General features: G+C 52.2%; 3 protein-coding genes across 9 annotated transcripts in view; 1 reads left to right on the forward strand and 2 right to left on the reverse strand.

Moving 5' to 3' along the window:
- CUNH2orf81 (chromosome unknown C2orf81 homolog) overlaps positions 1-1,768 on the reverse strand; it is a 4,724-nt gene extending 2,956 nt beyond the window's left edge. Inside the window, 1 exon segment of the mRNA XM_024765685.1 lies at positions 1,707-1,768. Coding sequence (XP_024621453.1) covers positions 1,707-1,724 — 18 coding nt within the window. The 5' untranslated portion in view covers positions 1,725-1,768.
- A 114-nt stretch (positions 1,769-1,882) lies between these two features.
- On the forward strand, positions 1,883-6,116 carry WDR54 (WD repeat domain 54). Of its 2 annotated transcripts, XM_024765670.1 has the most exons (12): positions 1,883-1,978; positions 2,290-2,578; positions 2,746-2,808; positions 3,209-3,275; positions 3,362-3,415; positions 3,744-3,871; positions 4,300-4,326; positions 4,754-4,854; positions 4,954-5,116; positions 5,307-5,381; positions 5,466-5,626; positions 6,013-6,116. In XM_024765670.1, the coding sequence occupies exons 2-11, from the start codon at positions 2,357-2,359 to the stop codon at positions 5,595-5,597; spliced, it is 1,032 nt and encodes a 343-aa protein (XP_024621438.1). In that variant the 5' UTR covers positions 1,883-1,978; positions 2,290-2,356; the 3' UTR covers positions 5,598-5,626; positions 6,013-6,116. The 2 variants fall into 2 exon arrangements, with proteins under 2 accessions (XP_024621438.1, XP_024621439.1); XM_024765671.1 differs by lacking the exons at positions 4,300-4,326; positions 6,013-6,116 and having other exon boundaries at positions 5,466-5,654.
- The window catches only part of RTKN (rhotekin), a 15,043-nt gene continuing 3,861 nt past the window's right edge, over positions 5,776-16,957 (reverse strand). For 4 of the 6 annotated variants that reach the window (XM_024765667.1, XM_024765662.1, XM_024765666.1 and 1 more), the window contains exons 2-12: positions 12,190-12,389; positions 10,355-10,416; positions 10,204-10,257; positions 9,987-10,104; positions 9,549-9,758; positions 8,776-8,897; positions 8,565-8,671; positions 8,200-8,328; positions 7,327-7,495; positions 7,055-7,159; positions 6,104-6,477 (exon numbers count right to left, since the gene is read on the reverse strand). In XM_024765667.1, the coding sequence (XP_024621435.1) occupies positions 6,143-6,477; positions 7,055-7,159; positions 7,327-7,495; positions 8,200-8,328; positions 8,565-8,671; positions 8,776-8,897; positions 9,549-9,758; positions 9,987-10,104; positions 10,204-10,257; positions 10,355-10,416; positions 12,190-12,350 (1,572 nt within the window). In that variant the 5' untranslated portion in view covers positions 12,351-12,389 and the 3' untranslated portion in view covers positions 6,104-6,142. Of the gene's footprint in view, positions 6,478-7,054; positions 7,160-7,326; positions 7,496-8,199; positions 8,329-8,564; positions 8,672-8,775; positions 8,898-9,548; positions 9,759-9,986; positions 10,105-10,203; positions 10,258-10,354; positions 10,417-12,189; positions 12,390-16,957 lie in introns of all 6 variants that reach the window. The other 2 variants (XM_024765663.1, XM_024765665.1) reach the window with 2 other exon arrangements.

The raw sequence follows: 16,957 nt of genomic DNA on the forward strand, positions 1-16,957 counted from the left end.
ATATGTCAAATCTTCCTCTGCTTATTTTAAAAAAAATTCCTAATTAGAAGGTGATAATAGTAGTTTTCATTTACTGGCACTTAAAGTATATCAGTCACATACATGGATTCAATTCCTATATTTTTTAGACTACATACTATTTTTATCCCCATTTTACAGAATTTGCCCAGGACAACAGAGCAAGGAAGTAGTGGGGTCATATTTCATATGCCAGTATGTCTGACTCCAGAGTTTGACTTTATCCTGCTTCCTAAACAAAAAGTATGAGCAACAAATTTTAAAAAAGGATAAATATCCCCCAATACATTAAAAATGCATAAAATTTTTTAAAATCATAAGACCTCCAAGGATAATAAGCAAAGGACATAATATTTCACAAAAGTGGAACTGTTGATGACTAATAAACTTTTGAAAAGCTGTCCAACCTTCAAAAGTACCAATTCCAGTTTTATGAACACAAACAAAGGCATATTCTGAAATGAAAATAAAAATATATTCTCTAAAATAGTCCCTGTGATGTCATTTATAATAGCAGAATATTGAAAACATACATCTAAAAAAAACAATAGGTGGCTAATTGTGTGCTACCTATATGATGGACTATTATGCAATGATTAAAGGCAGTCTTTAGGAAGAATTTACAATAGCATAGGTGAATACTTATGATGTAATGTTAACTGAAAGAAGCAGGATACAAAATTACATATCAAGTATGATCTCAGATATGTAAACCAATGTGTTGAAGAAAAGGAAAGCACAAAAATTGTAATAGTGGATATGTTTCTTTCCTACACTCTTCTCCATTTTATAAGTTCTCTACAGTGACTTTGTATCCTTTTATAATCAAGAAAAATCCACTGAAAAAGAAAAATCTAGTCCCCCCAAAATCCATATTAAGGACATAGGAATTTAGTAGCAGATTCTTGGGAGCTTTCTAATTTCCCCACAACAGTCTCCCTGAACCTGATTCCTTCTAAAATTTACCTCCCAACGTAATCTTCCCAAACCTTTGCCTCCCCATCCCCACCCTTATTGCCTCATACATGGTGTTCCCCAAAATTCATTCTCCCCCAACTCTGGTGTTTCCTAAACCTCACGCTGAACTCAAAATCCCTTAAGCCTCATTTCCTCCCTCTGCTAGAGAGAACAGTCCTCTTGGCAAGCCCAGGGAATGGCCCACGGCCCAGTCCAGGCTTGGCCAGAGCAGGTAGGGAGAGTTGGTTCCTTAGACTTCCCCACCCAGCGTCTCATGTGACACCCGTGATAACGGCTTTAAACAATTGACTTTCAAGTGCAGCCTCAGAATTGTTTAATCCATTTCTTCCTCCTGAAATTCTCGAAATGTATCATATCTAGCAACACCTCTCCCCAATGCCTAATTCTGGTTTATCCATTCAAATGGTACCTCAGTATAAGAAACATTATTATACATGCATTAACTGTTTCCAAAGTCACTTCTTGTTCTTGAGCTCTGCACCACCCATTTAACCCCTTTCCCTCAGGTTCCAAGTGTGACAATGCTTGTGAGTGGGCGTGGTGCAGGTGTAGATTTTCTGCCCTAGTGCACCGACATGGCTTCCTTGGTCATCTTGAACGCCCGCATGGAGGGCGGGCGCCGGGTGGCACAGAGCTGGCCCACGGTTCAGGACACCGATCTTAACGGTCTATCCCCGCTCTGGGGCACCCTCAGCTGAGCTAAAGCTCACCGGGCCTTCGTGCGCCATCGCCGCAGCTGTAGCTCCAGCCCCGGGGATCAGCTGCTTTCCTGTCCCGCCGCCGCTGCTGCTGCCGCCTATCGGTCGCCTCGGCAACCACGCCGCAGGCGGGCTCGCCCCGCCTACAGTTGACCTGGCAGCAGCGCTGCGCGCTGCACGTTTGGGTTGCTCGCCCCACCCAACGGCCGTGCGTACGTGCGTCGTCTCTATGATGGCGGCGGATTCGGAGGGACAGAACTCTTCTCGTGTCCGGCAAGCTGCTGGTGTGAACTCTGACCTGGTCCGGGGGCTTCGGGGAGCCAGGGCGAGGGAGGAAGGGCCTGGGGGCTACCTTGCTTCATCCCGCCTTGCCTCGGGCTCTTGGGGCCACTGAGTCCTGGGCCACCGCAATTCCTCCTCTGGGAACCCCTGTCGCCTCATGACTCAGCCCTAGGGTTCCCCTTGCCTACTCCACAATACCCTTCCCACGCCATGTGATCCCCCATCACCATCCTCGAGGCCCTCATTCACATCACTACCCAATCTCAGGGGTCTCTCCCAGTGCCTCGTGACAGCACCCACTCCCACCTCCCAGCCCCCACAGGAACCTCCGCTGTCGTCTGTCTTCCGCGCGCCTGTGATTCGGACGTCTCTCCCCAAGGATGTTCCGCCGGGAGCGCTCCATCCCCCTTCGAGGCTCAGCCGCCGCCCTGTGCAACAACCTCAGTGTGCTGCAGCTGCCCGTCCGCAGCCTCACACATTTTGGAGTAGTCCATGGACCCAGCGCCCAGCTTCTCAGCGCTGCTCCTGAGGGTGTGCCCTTGGCCCAGCGCCAACTCCAAGCTAAGGAGGGCGCTGGAGTAAGCCCCCCACTTATCACCCAGGTGAGGCGTGGAGTTAGGAGTGGTGTTACTGAACCCAACCCTAAACCAGCCCTTCCTCTCCAAACCTCAAGGAATAGGCCTTCCCTAACCATCTGAATTTCCACACTTTTGAGTCCTCAATCCCCTGCTCTGACCACTTCTTCCTACTCTGATTCATCTCCCTCTAGGTCCACTGGTGTGTCCTCCCTTTCCGAGTATTGCTGGTACTCACCTCACATCGAGGAATACAAGTAAGAAGAGGACCTTCCTGCCCTCCCCCACTAGGGTCTTCTCAACTTCTCTCCAAGGCCCCTAGACCTTGCCCCATTTATTTCTAAACATTTCCAAGCTGTTCAAATGCTTAGCTCCCTCTTCCTTATTTCTCATCTTCATGCCTTCCTTGTTTTCCAGTTCTCAAGTGCCATCTCCAGTATCTGCCCTTTTATAAGTTGTATGACCTTGGGCAATTCAGTTAACTTCTCAGAGCCCCAGTGTCCTCCTCTGTTAAATGGAGATAGAAGTAGTGCCTACTTCCCAGGGTGGTTTTGAGGATTAGATGGGCTAAGGCTAACATGAGTATGTGGAGTCACCAGCACAGAGCTCAGCGAAGGTCAGCTGCGTCATGACCCCCTCCTTGCCTTGGTCTTCCAGATGTATGAGTCTGATGGCTCCGTCATGGTCTATTGGCATGCACTGGATGCTGGCGATGCCTCTCTAGGTACGTGCAGGACTGAGTGGGTTGGGGGTAGGGAGTGTTTGCTGGGGCTAGGGGAGACGCTACTTCTAATCATTTTCCCCTCTCAGTGCAGGCTGTGTTTGCCCGAGGGATTGCTGCCAGTGGCCACTTCATCTGTGTGGGTGAGGGGGCCAAGGGCAGGGCATTGGGGGGGTGCTGAGGTATAGGGGTATAGTCTTTGGCCAGGAGGATGCCAAAGGTCTGAGGAAATTGTGGAGTGTTAGAGGGAAGGGTGGGAGTGAAGGGGGATCTGAGAGACTCCAAAAAGCCATGGCGGGGTTCATAGGGGCAGGGTGGGATAGGAAAAGGGTAGTGAATGTAGGGGTGGGGCTGTTGGAGCAGTGAGAGGTGGGTTTGTTACTAAGGTTTCTGGGATGGAGGGAGTGCTGAGTGTGGTGGCTGGAGACCTGGGAGGATCAGGAAGCCATCAGTGGAGCACTGGTTCTGCAGGAATGTGGTCGGGCCGGGTACTGGTTTTTGACATCCCAGCCAAGGGTCCCAACATTGTACTGAGTGAAGAGCTGGCTGGGCACCAGACACCGGTCACAGACATTGCCACCGAGCCTGCCCAGGGACAGGTGAGTGGATTCCCCCTACTGTTCCAGTGAATCTGGGGGCCTCCCCACCTCGGGAGGCACGGGACCTGGGTTCCAGCCGTGGCTCTGCCACTAAGCAGCTGGATGACTTTGGGCAAATTGCCACACTTTCCTAGGCTTTAGCAACCTCAGTTCCAGTGATGAAGCCTGAGATACTTTACATTTACGTGGCATTTAATAGTTCACTCACACTTTACAATACTGGTGTGAACGGAAGAGTTGGGACAGATGGTTTCTGAGATACTTTCCAGCTCTGACATGTGTGGCTTCCTTCTCTGAACTTGGGTAAGTTCAGGCCCACCTCCAGTGCTGTCCTCTCCAGGAAGCCTTCCCCCTATTCCAGCTCCCGCTGATCTCCCTTAGCTGAACCCTGAATTGATACTGCCCTCAGACAACTCTTGTCTCCCCAGTTGGATTGTAAACCTCTTGAAAACAGGGTATGTATCATCTAATTCCTATGTTACACTGCACCTGGCACAGAGCTGGGCCCATGGGGTATGTTGGCTGCCTGGGTTTAGGGGTTGCCAAGAGGCCCAGAGTCTAGTCATGACTGTGGCTGGCTCACTGCAAGACCTCCAGAAGGTCCTAACACTATGGCCTCAGTTTCATCATCCATCCAATGAGGACAATTATATACCCTAACACATGGTGTGTGTGTTGGGGTCAGGGTAGGGAGTAAGACTATAAAGAATACAAGGAAAGCATCTTATGCCTCCAGGGGACCCCTCCAGCCAGTGATGGCTTCACATCTTGCCCTTTCCCTGGAGAGGCAAAGATGCAAATACTGCTTCCCTTCCCCTGCTGCCCTGTATACAGGACCCAGCAGGGGAGAAAGGGAAGGGCTGATCCTGCCTTTCCCCTCAGGACTGCGTGGCTGACATGGTGACAGCAGATGACTCAGGCTTGCTGTGTGTCTGGCAGTCAGGGCCCGAATTCAAATTATTGACCCGAATTCCAGGATTCGGGTAGGTGAGGCGGAATGGGGCTGAGGCCTTCCTGAGGTAGCTTCCAGGTGGGGAGTAGGCTTGGGTCTGGGAAATCAAAGTAGGGTATCGCTCTTGCAGGGTCCCGTGCCCTTCTGTGCAGCTGTGGCAGGGGACCATAGCAGCAGGCTATGGGAACGGGCAAGTGCGTCTGTATGAAGCCAGTACAGGAACTCTACATGTCCAGATCGACGCCCATGCCCGGGCCATCTGTGCCCTGGATCTGGCTCCTGAGGTGGGCAAGGTCAGTCTCCTCCTCTGTCCCTACATACCCTTGTTCCTGGTGCTGGGATGTTGAGAGGAACTCCACAGGCTTATCTCTGCCACTCAGCATCGGCCCCTCCTCAGGCACCTGGACTGGGCTCTACAGCCTATACCAGTCCCCTGTCAGCACGTCTGCCTCCCACTGGTCCTCCCTGCCTTTTTTTTTATAGCTACTCTCTGCGGCTGAGGACACCTTTGTACACATCTGGAAGCTAAGCAGAAGGCCAGAGGGAGGCTACATTGAGGTGTGTCTTGTGGAATGGGAAGGGGAGTAGAATGAGGGCCCAAGCATGAGGCAGCAGGCCCCGAGCAGCTCTCTTCTCCCCCAGGTGGAGCACTGTCATGGAGAGTGTGTACCCGACACCCAGGTGTGTGGTGCCCGATTCTGTGATCCTTCAGGCAGCTCCTTTGCTGTGACTGGCTATGACCTCGCTGAGATCCTGAGATTCAGCAGCATGTGAGAGAAAAGCAGCCCTCCGTCTCCCCTGTGGTATTTATAAAGTACCCGCCTCCACCCAGCCCTTGTCTGATTACTCAGTGTCATAGTCATACTTCACAACTAGTGAACTAAGCTCCAGGGATGAGGGGATGTGGCAGGTCCAGACCAAGCCAAGAAGCAACCTGTCCTCAAGAACCAGGTGAAGGCTGATGTTAAATAACTTTAATGGTCAATGTGGGAGTCACAGGGGAGGTGCGTTCCCTCCCAGGGCTCTTCAGTGCCATCCTCAAAGCTGGTTAGTGCAGGGAGGTAAGGCAGGGTTGGTTCCAGTTTTCTCCCAGGAAGGGTTTAGGGGGGGTCCCAGCCAGCCCTGGGAATGAGTCCCTCAGCACCATGGCAACCACAGCTTAAAAGGGGCTTCTGCTCCCCCTCCCCAGCCTATCCCCAGTCCAGCAGAGGAAAGGGAGGCCAAGCTGGCCAACCTGCTACAAAGAGCGCCGAATCCAGAGCCCAACTGCACACAGCTCATGTCCTCTTCTGACCAGATCCTGTTGCCAGCACACCATCTCACACTGTGGACTGGAGCCAAGTGTCGGGTGGGCCTTTGCTGCAGAGGCCTCTGGACTGTGGGGACCGCTTCGGGGGTAGAGGGGCAACCGCGTGAGAAGCCCCAGGGGAGTGGTCTGCGGGGACAGCATCCAGGGAGAACGTTCGGGGTCTCCCCCAGGGCAGGGAATGGGTCTGGGCTGGGGTTGGGGCCACTGAAGCAGGCGAGCAGGGGCCAGGCAGGGCAGGCTGGTCTGTAAACACTGCTAGCCAGGGTGGGGGCGTCTCCAGCCTCGTGCCCTCCCGCTGGGCCAGGATGTCTGTCACCGCTGCGATGTCATCCAGTGGCTCAATAGCTGCGGCACCGGGAAGGGATTGAGGGGAGGAGGCTAGTCAGAGCTTAGGCCCCAGACCTACTCAGCCCTGAGTATCACCTGTCACTGTAGGAGGAAAGCAAAGCCTGGATCTCAGCTGAGATTGCATTATCCTGCAGGAGCAGCCCCTCACTTGGGCCCCCTGGAGTCACAGGTTCTGATAAGACTGGGATATGGAGTGACAGGGTGGACAGGGAGAGGAGGGTGGGCAGAAGTAGGTGAAGAAGCCAAGAAAGAGGAGGAAAATGAAAGCAGTGCCAGGCAAGTGAAGGGTCAGAGGAAGAGACAGGAATCCGCATGCAGAAAGGGAGACAGAAAAGAAGAAATTACGGGGAAAAAATCCATGAAATGCATCTGGTTCTGTGGGTTTTTGTTGTGAACTTCGGTGGAGGTGGTTTTAAGAAGAGTTGGGGAAGGGAAAGGAATGCTGGGTGGGACTTGGGTCCCCAGAGCTCTGCCTTAGCCCAAAGTGTGCTTTCTCTCTGTCTCCATTATCTGGCTTCCCTTGAAGCCCCCAACCCAAATTCCCATCGGGATCCCAGAGTGCACTTTCACTCACCCATCTCATGGTACAAGGACCCCTGCTTGGCCAGTACTTGGGGTGGTTTCCGAGGAGCAGGGGTTTCAATGTTCATTATTTCATCGCAACACTGCTTCCACTGGCCTGCAGGGAGGGCATTGATTGGGGTGGGTAGGGGGAGGACTGTGAGAGGGCCAGGCTACTCCCTCCCCTGCTACATTCCTTTCCACACATTCTTGGAATAGAGGCCTTTGGTAAAAGTGACGATCCACAGTCCCTCCCGAAGGTTCAATCCAGCCCCCTCCTCTTACTCATGTCAAAGAAAAGCTGCCACAGAGCTTCCATCCAGCTCTGCAGGGCTCCCCGACTCTCTGCCTGAAGGGTGTGTGTCACCTCATCCTCCCCATACTGGTTACTGATGCTCAGGGTGAAGGGCCGGCCCACTGCCTGGTCCAGCTCCCCTGCCCGGACTCGAGTCTCCTGTAGGAGAAAGACAGGATCTGCTTCCACCACCTTCACCTTGGTCACAGAAGTCAGCAGTGACATCAGGCAGGCTTGGTCATCCCCGCCTTAGAAGGAGGAGCTTGTGGGGCTTTCTGGAAGCCCTCTCATTTGCCTCCTACTGACCAGAGTGGAAAGAAATACCAGGAAAGGAAGGGGACGAGACAGGTCGTCCTTAGGAAAAGAGGAGCAGACGGAGACAGGGAAGGAGGGGTTGAGCGAGGCAGGGAAGGCAAGGAGGCAGGCAGGAACAGGAATGCCGAGGCCTGAGGTCCCTCAGTACTTTTATAAAAGTCGGCAGGAATGCTAGCAAAAGGGCTAGGAAACAAAGAGGGTCCTTGGACTTGGGTTGGGAGAGAAAACCAGGAAACGGTGAGGGAGATGCACGTTGAATCTGAGGGGAAAGATGGAAGGAGGATGAAAAGTCCTAAACTGGCTATAGTACCCTCTCTGAGACTTGGCAGGGCCTAAGGTTGGTGAGTAGAAGGGACGATCATTTTCCAGTGATGCTGGTTGGGGAGAATATGGTCCCAACAACCCTGGCCCTGAAGCTGGGTGTGGTGCTGTTTGGAACAGGAGGCTAGCTTTGATCCCTTTGAGGTCTGTGCCCACCCTCCTGGGGCCTGATGGAGAGGCTCCTGAACCCTGCCTCCTGGGTGGCTTCACCACCAGGGATTCATCACCTTGTTGATCGCAATAGTAAACAGCGGCTCCTCCCCAGTGTCCGTGTCTTCAGGTTGCCGGTAACAGAAGAGGTTTGTGCCTTTCAAGACTCCATGCACTCGCACCCAGTCCTGCAGCTCCCCAGTTTGCTGCATAAATGACTCAAGGTTTCCTAGGGGAATCACACCCCCAACACCCTTCTTCCCAGCCCCCCACAGAGAAACTGCTCCTTTCTGCCCACCCTCCTGTCTGATCCTCCTCTCGTCTTGCCATGCCCCTCCTTCCTCCACCCAGATCTTGCTTTTTCAATAGTTCTTTGATTCCTGGGTCATCTGGCTTTCCTCTGCCTTCTCCCTGTTCCCTTCCACTCCTCAGGGCCTCTCACCTGCACCCTGAGGATACCACTTGCAGTAGGCTGAGTCATGCAGAAAGGCTGAGCCACCAGACGGCAACACACGCTACCATAAAGGGGCAGCCAGGCGGGGTTCTCCTCTGGGGGAGGAGGAAGTGCAGGGTGAGGGTGGGGAATGTGAAGGGGACCATCCAACGGCCCCTCTTCTCACCATCCAGCAACCCCCACACACACACATACTCACCATGACTGGCGAGGGTCAGGTCGTGTGTGCGGAACCCGTCTTGCACTGCTGCCAGGGTGAGTGTGGTGTGAGCCAAGAGGTGGTAACGAGGACCGCTGCAGGACAGAGAAGTGGGCAGCAGCCTAACGAGGGGCATGTTGGATGGCAGGAGCTATAAGCTGAGCAGGGCTGCCCCACAGAAAACTCGCTTGCCTCCTCCACAGGGGTTGGAGCATTTACTGCACTCATGCTAAGTGCCGGGGCCTGCGCTTTAAATACGTTATCCCACTGTGTTCCCACAACAGCCCTGAGGCAGCTTGAGGCTTAAAGAGGTTAAGATATCTGCCCATAAATATAGCTTAGAGTTGGAATTGGAATCTATATCTGTCTCCAAAATAAGCGTTCTCTTCATTACCTGGAAGGTTTTCAAACTGCTGCTCAGAGACCCAGTGGTTCCACTAGGTGCCTCCAGGTTCCTGTAGGCAGCACCACACGACCCAGGCTACCCTGCTTCAACCAGGGACACTCTGTTCTATCCACATGAGATGTATTTGCTGCTGCCAAAAAGTGAGGACCCCAGAGCCTAGCTCTTCCTGCATTCCTATTGGTCTTCTCAGTTGGCCTGGGGTATAAGCCCTGAGGTACAAGCCAGAGTGCCTCCCAGCTATGTGACCGCTGCTTATTCATATTTGTCTGCATGTCCTGGCAGCAGTGCAGAATGAGTTCTGCATGCTCAACACAGAGGTCACCTGTGGCCACCTGAGGGCAGCGGGGGAATACAGGGCTTTCCTTACCCAACAGCCGGGGTGGGGAGCAAGATGGGACTGCTCCCTGAGCCCCCAGCTGTCTCCAGCGATGCCCGCACACGCCTCCCCGAGGAGCGGCCCAGCGAGCTGCTGAGTTTGGTGGCAAGCCTCTTGGGGGCTCCAGCCAGGGCCCCCTCCTCTTCCACGCAGGCCCCATACAGCTCCAGCCGCAGTTCAAAGTCTGGCCCTGCCTCGGCACTGTAGGAATATGGGAGGAAGAGAGGACAGGAGGATGGTCTGGGGAAGTCCAGGGAGCGGCGCTGTGGTGGAGGATGGATGTCATGCAAGTACAGGACAGCTCCACAGGGAAGGCCCATCTCCCTTCCTCCCTCTCTTCTCCCTCCCCTCCCCTGTGGCTACCTCATCCAAGGATTCGAGCAGAGTAGAGAAAGGTGGGAGCCATAGGGATGAGGTACTCATACTCACAAGAGCACGTTGTTCTGAAAGGAGATGTCCGTGAGGGTCCTGTCCACCAGGATCATCTCCGTGTCCTGAATGTGTTCCCCTATCTGCAGCAGCAAGAACACAGCCCAACGGTGCAGGTCTGGGGACAGAGAGCAAAACTGGTAAAGATGTGCCCCACAAGGACCTCCAATCTCAGGGTCACTCCCTTAAATTTGTCCCACGTGTGTGTGGAACTCACCGCCTTTGTTCTTGAAATATTCTGTGTCCTTCCACATGAGTGGAATCCGGAGATCTAAGGGGCAGACGGGTAGGAATAGATGTTGAGATGGGGCAGGAGATCTTATCATTGGGCAAAGAATGCCAACAGCTGGGGCAGTTGTGCTTCTTACCAGAAATGCAGACCTGGCCACGGCAGGGGGAGCGCTCAGCGGGCGGCCCACTGTCAGAAGGCCTGTGGGCAAATCACAACGTCCTAGCCTGGCCTCTTGACACTATTCCCCCTGGCTCTGGTTCCCAAGGGCTCTAGGACACCCCTGGCCCAGGACCCAGCTGCCAGGTCCCAGCCAGGCTGACATGGCAGGGCTGAAGGACTGTTAGGGAGAGTTGTCAGTTGAACCCAGGAGGTTGCTGGGCTTGGGAATGTTAGAGGCTCTTAGCTCACACACACAGTACAAGCCAAAAAAAACCGCACAAGAAGTCTTCCTGACCACCTCCCCAGACTCCTGCCAGGAAGAAGTGGGGCTTGAGGACACAGGTGCCCACAGAGAGAGACTCCCTTTTAAGGACTCTTCTCCATTAACCCCCAGGCTTGGAGGAGTTTGCAGGCTGTTTTTAACAACAAAGGAGGCTGCTTGTCTCTACCATCTCATCACTTCAATAAAGGAGGGTACTGGATCAGTCAGAAAATCAGGAACCCAAGTAGGGAACATTTGTGTTCCATTTACTGCAAATCTCTCTCCATCCTCCCCCTCAGCTTTGATTTCTCCTCTACCCTTCTGGCTAGATGGGCCGAACCTTCCCAGTGCCCCAAGTTCCCCAGTCCCCCCACTGCAGGGGGGACATCCGGCCTTCCTCCCCTCCCCGCCCATCATTAGGACTCACCGAGCACGTGTCCCTCTCCTAAGGTGATGGCCAGCTTATCCATACTAATTTATAATTCATTATAATGAAATCAGTGACTTAGCCTTACACTAAATGATGTGGCATTGATGGCAATGTGTTTAGCTGCCAGGGACTTGGGGTGCACCTCAGATCACACTGTATGGGCTGTGTGGGGACTTGGGCAGGGCAGAGCCTGTCAATGGCCGCCTCTTAAGAGACAGCAAACTCACAGTAGAAGGTGTCCCCATGCCTGCTTGCTCTTCGTTTAACTTTATGGAGCAGCCTTCCCCTGGTGTCTTCATGGGTGAACTCTGGAGGCCTCCTGGCAACCTCTCCTTGTGTCAGCCTTCATGGATGAGCTGGGATGACACTATGTCGGTGAGGGGCCTGGACCTTCTCCCCACTCAGCCTTGTGGGATCAAGCAGGTTACTTTGCCAGAAGCCAGTTTTCCAAATGACCAGTTCACCAAAAATGGTCAGTTCTCAGAACAATCAATTTGCCAAATATTTTTTCCCGCATTTTAGTTTTACCAGAGCATCGCCTCAACCATTTCACTACAGATTTGTGAGATCAGCAGAGTCTAATGCCAGTGTAGGTTGTGTTTCACATCCAAGAGTTGAGTCCTTTTAGTGCACAATCTAATTTATGTGAATGGGTCGGCTTTCCCTCAAATTTTTTTTATTATTATCTCTTTTCCCAATCCCTGACTCTAATGCGGCAAACCCCAGGTACAATGAACTATTGTCAGTTACAGTAAATTGGTCATTTAGCAAATTGGCCATTTGGTGAACCAGCTATGAGAAAATTAGCTTTCCAGAAGCCAGCCAGCCAGCCAGACTCATCAGATCACAGGCAGGGCTTATAGCAAATTAGCACTTTTGCATTACTACTCCTCAGACCGCCAGCCTTTCACCGGATACACTGGCTTTCCTGAGCCAGTGTCCTGCAACTCACTAGTGCACCTCTGGGCGGCACACTGTGGTGGTAAAACACCAAGGTGTTTTCTAGGACCCTGGTGAGTCTTCACCAGGAAGTCATCTTCAGGGTGCTCCGTATTCCATACTCCATAAACACACACACTGCGCCACTACTCCCATACAGCCTCGCTTCCCCCTTGCTCACCGCCGGCCTGTCTTCCTCAGCACCTGCGCCTCCTTGCGCCGCTGCAGCTCGCCCATGTAGCTAAGGATGCGGCTGTTGCACACTAGCAGGCTCTTGGTGGCTTCCAGAGCCTGCTCTCGCTGGGAGCAGGCCGCCAGCAGCTTGCAGGCACCTTCCCTCATCCGGATCTCATGGTCTAGCTTTCTTTGCAACTCTGTGTCCTAGCCGGAGTGGGGGTAAGGATGAGAAGGAAATGTCAATTGGGGGACAGGTTGAAGCACCCTTCATTCCCAAGTGGACTGTGGTCCACAAGAAACTGACAAGAAACTTATGTTTCAGGCAACTAAAGGTCAAGGGTTGAGTCTCAACCTCAGCAGCCCACAAATAACCAGAGAGACTTTGTTAAAATTTATACTCCCTCTGGGAGTATAAATTTTTTTTTAGCCTCTTTTGAGCGCAATTTGGAAAAATCTGTAAAAACTACAAATTCACAAATCCTTTGATCCAGCTATCCAACATCTAGGAGTTTATCCTACAGATATAGTTACACTTGTGGGCAGAGCCATATTCATTGCAGCAGCATTTTAAAACACCAATATTAAAAGTCCTTCAATAGGGCATTGGTTAAATAAGTTATAGCACATCTATACCATGAAATATGGACTATTGCAGACATTAAAGAGTAAGATAGACATGTGTGCAAAAATGAAGCAATCTTCAAAATATATGAAGTGAGAAAAGAAAGAACAGTGTTACAATATCGATAGACATGCATAAAATAGTAGTGGCTGTGGGGCTGGGAGCCAGGAATGGAAAATCAATTTATGATACTTTATATGTATGCTCCTTTACTACTGTACTATTGGAAATTGTGTTACCTTTTAAAAAATTAAATCTTCTGAGTTAAAAAAAATAATAAATCACGAGACCCCACCTCAGAGTAGCAGAATAAGAATCTCTACGAGTGGGGCATGTGCATTTTTTGGAAAATTCCCCAAGTGACTCTGAGGTGCAGCCCAGGCTGAGAACTACCACCTAAAGGGAATGGCCACAGATAGTAAAGGCCATCCTGGCTTACCCCAAAGACTCAAGTGATGAGAGAGGACATTTAGGTGGCAAGGGGTCAGTGGGGAAGGAGCATACCGCCTACAGTGTTCATCCATGCTGCACGGAATGCAGTACGCACCCCAAATTTGGGAACCTGCCATCTGCTGGCCCTCTGAGTCTGGGAGGTAAGGACAGAGGCAAGGAATGGGGATGGGAAAACAGGTAAAGCAAGTTAGGAGTGAGTAGGCACTTAGCACCATGCCCAATGCACAGCATATGGTATGCATGGGGGCGGGGTGCTTATTTTAACGATGCTACTTCAGCCCAGCAGCATTCACCCAATAACACTGGAGCATCCCCGTGCTGTCCAAAGCTCCAGATTTGAAATCCAGCTGGGAGGTGAGAGATGCAGACATTAATGGCTGCTCCATAAGTGCCATGTCATGGCACAAACACGCTCACAGGAAACAGACCCTATTTGTTTCTGGCTGAGGTGATGGGGAAGTCTTCAGAGAAGAGGTGGAAGACTAACCGTATTACAGTCTACAAATCAGAAGGCAAGCCAAGTGGAGTCACAGGGTTGGAAGAGGAGGATGAATGTGACTGCACAAAACCAAAACCTGTCTTCCCCCTCACACCAGCTCTTTTCCACACTATGTGCCCTTGCTCCTTTCCTGATGACTGCAGCCTTCAAGTCTCCAAGACCTCAACACCCTAAATTCCTGCTTCCGGGAATTGCCTTGTCCAGCCTCCCTGCTGATTCTTCCTTCCCTACTTGAGCTGGGCCAGACTTTCATCACGGCTCACCTCATCCCATCACCCTCACTATCCACATTTCCCTTCCTGACCCTTCAGAAATTGGCCAACCGGGTACCTACGCCGCCTCCACCAGGAAGCCCTCTCAGACTACACAGCTGCCCCCACCCCCACCATGACTGCCTGCACCAGGGTCCCACCTCTGCTACGGTTTGCTGCTTGCCAACCCCCATCCCATTCTGCATCTAGCTTCTACCACAAACACCCACAAACAGGTGAGGGGGGTGGGGCCGAGCAGCGTCCGCAAGCCACCTCCTCACTAGCCTTTTGGTCCCGGCCCCAGCACTCACGAATTCTTCCCTAGCTAGCCCTGTCCATTGCACGTGCGGCGCAACGCAGGCATTGTCCCTGGTCCGGGGAGCCGCACCGCCCGCAGCGAGAGCCGATGACATCATCTACCAACTGCCGCGAGAGCGGCCGAGGGGCTCCGGGACGCAGGCGGTCCCTCAGTCCCTCTGTGCGATTGGTCCGGTTAGGCTCCAGGTGGTGCTAACCACAGAGACCTAGTCGCGGAGGAAGGGTACCTCCGGGAGCACCGGCCTCACTCTAGAAAGGGCTCCAGGCTCCGGAGCTGCCGCAGGCCAGGGGGCCCCCTCCGGGTTGCAGTTGCCCTCCAAGATGACTCCTGGCCCGGGTGCATGCGGGAGGGGGATAGTGTCTACATGGGAATAACTGGGGCTGCAGAGAAGTCGCTGTATCTAGCCTGGATGAGTCGGACTGGGGGTGCAGACACCCTGGCTACCACTCTCCCCCCACGCACTCGGGTCCGAATCCATTCTCCCACGGCCCTCGGTGGACAGTGCCATAGAAATCTCCCACCCTTTAGGCAGAGCATCTCGGGAATCCTGACGCAGGCTCTGGATCCCGGAGCTTCACCCCCATCTCCGTACTTCTGGTATAGCTCCATGTCACCCCCTCCCCACCCACATACCCTCTCTTCCCAAGCCGGCAGTACTTTCACCAGACTCCCCTGGGAAAGAGCCCTAAGCTGGACTCCGCTCAGGGCCCAAGGGGCCGAAGGAGGATGAGTCATGGGCAGAAGCCCCAGCACACATTAGGACCTCTCTGGACATCCTTTCCAGTTCCTCCCACTCCCTTCTATCTCTGACTTCCCTCTCTGCTTCTCATCACCTTATGTTCCCTTTAGAATCTCCACCAGGGCTAAGTTCAAATCCTGGCTTAGGAACTTGACTAGCCATGAGAACTTAACCTCTGGAGCCTCTGTTTGTAAACTGGGGGTGGGAGGGCGTGGTAATTCCACCTCCTACTGTTTGAGGATTAAATGGGAAAGTCTAACCCCTACCTGGGCCCAGCACTCCCACCTTCCCTTTAATTGCAGCTTAAGTTGCCTCCTCCAGAAAGTCTTCTTGAATTTACACTTCCACGACTACCTCTCTTGCTAATCCCTGAAACATCAATGGGATGGGGGTTGGGGAACTGCTGAGCTTCCTGGAGAAAGAACACAGCACCCTCAACCAACCCAAGACTGAATGAGAGATGATCAAAGTGAAATCTAAGCCCCCTCCTCTTCCCCAGAACTTGGGCAGAGCTTCTATGAAGAAAAATTACATGGAGGGGGAGGCATGCAGAATTCGAACATTTAAATACCTAGACCAGCCATGGCCAATAAGATCTTCTGCAATGATGGAAATGTTCAGTAGCCATCTAGCACATGAAATGTGGCTAGAGTAATTAAGGAACTAAATTTTTTATTTTATTTCATTTTAATTAACTAAATTTTAAAGTTAATAGCCACATGTAACTAGTAACATGGACAGTGCAGAGGACTAGGGATGGCAAATAGGTTTTATCTCATATGCCAACACAGGACAATATGTAGTGTCAGAGTCCCAATGGGATCCTTGGGCACCTTTCTCCATTTTAGAAAAAGATGATCCTCTCCAGGCAAACAAATTAGATAAAGGTGTCCCCTCCTCACACCACCTGAAACCAGACCAGGACTCCTGCCACTATGCAGTGCCCTTATGAAGGACACAACCTGCATAATTTATGCCAAGGTTGAGCTGAGAAGGATTGTGAGGCCATGCGTGGATTTGTTGGTGAAGACTGCCATGATTGACTCGTAATGTCTATCATGATCTAGGGAGTGGGGACCCGGTTGAGGGTACAAATACATGTGCAATAAATTCCCCTTCTGAGCTGGACTCTCTACTGTCCTGCCTCTGACCTCCCTTAGCAGCAACACCCTGCCTGGTTCAGGCAGTCACTTCCTCAGCTTCCTCTCTCTTCCCCATCTCAGTAAATGACCACATCGCCCAGTTGCTTAGCCACACACCAGAGAATCATCCTGGAGCCCTCTCTTGGCCGCACCCACATGTCCAGTACATCAGCAAGCCCTGTCAGATCTACCACCATCATCTGAAATCCACCCCCTTCTCCCTGTCTCCACCAAGAGCATTTAATCCATACCACTAGATTCACTCCCCTAAGGCTATAACGACCTCCTAGCTGGTGGTCTTCTGCTATTCGTCTGGCCAACCCTTCTCCCTCCCACCCCCCACCCCTGCCTAGCCTATTCCTTTCAAACACAACAGCCATCATTTTAAAACATTAGATAAGTTGTCCCCCTGCTTAAAACCCTTCCATGAGCCAACATCACACTTAGAGTAAAATCTAAATGCCTTGTCACGGACTACAAAGCCCTGCATAATCTGGCTCGCACCCATCAGCTCGACCCCAGCTATTATGTTCCAGCCCCACTGGCTCTCCTTCTTCCACAAACATATCACCATCATCCTCATTTAAGAGCCTTTTGCCCTTACTATGCCCTCTGTCTGGAAAGCCCTTCCTCCCATCTTTACATATCTTCATATCCTTCTGGTCACAGCTCAAAGAGCTCACAGAGGACTTCCCTGACTCCTACATCTAATGCTGCCCCCCCACCCGCTTTTTATTACAGATCGGA

Source organism: Neophocaena asiaeorientalis, unplaced genomic scaffold (assembly GCF_003031525.2).
Source record: "Neophocaena asiaeorientalis asiaeorientalis breed wild unplaced genomic scaffold, Neophocaena_asiaeorientalis_V1.1 scaffold1090, whole genome shotgun sequence".
Taxonomy (NCBI): domain Eukaryota; kingdom Metazoa; phylum Chordata; class Mammalia; order Artiodactyla; family Phocoenidae; genus Neophocaena; species Neophocaena asiaeorientalis.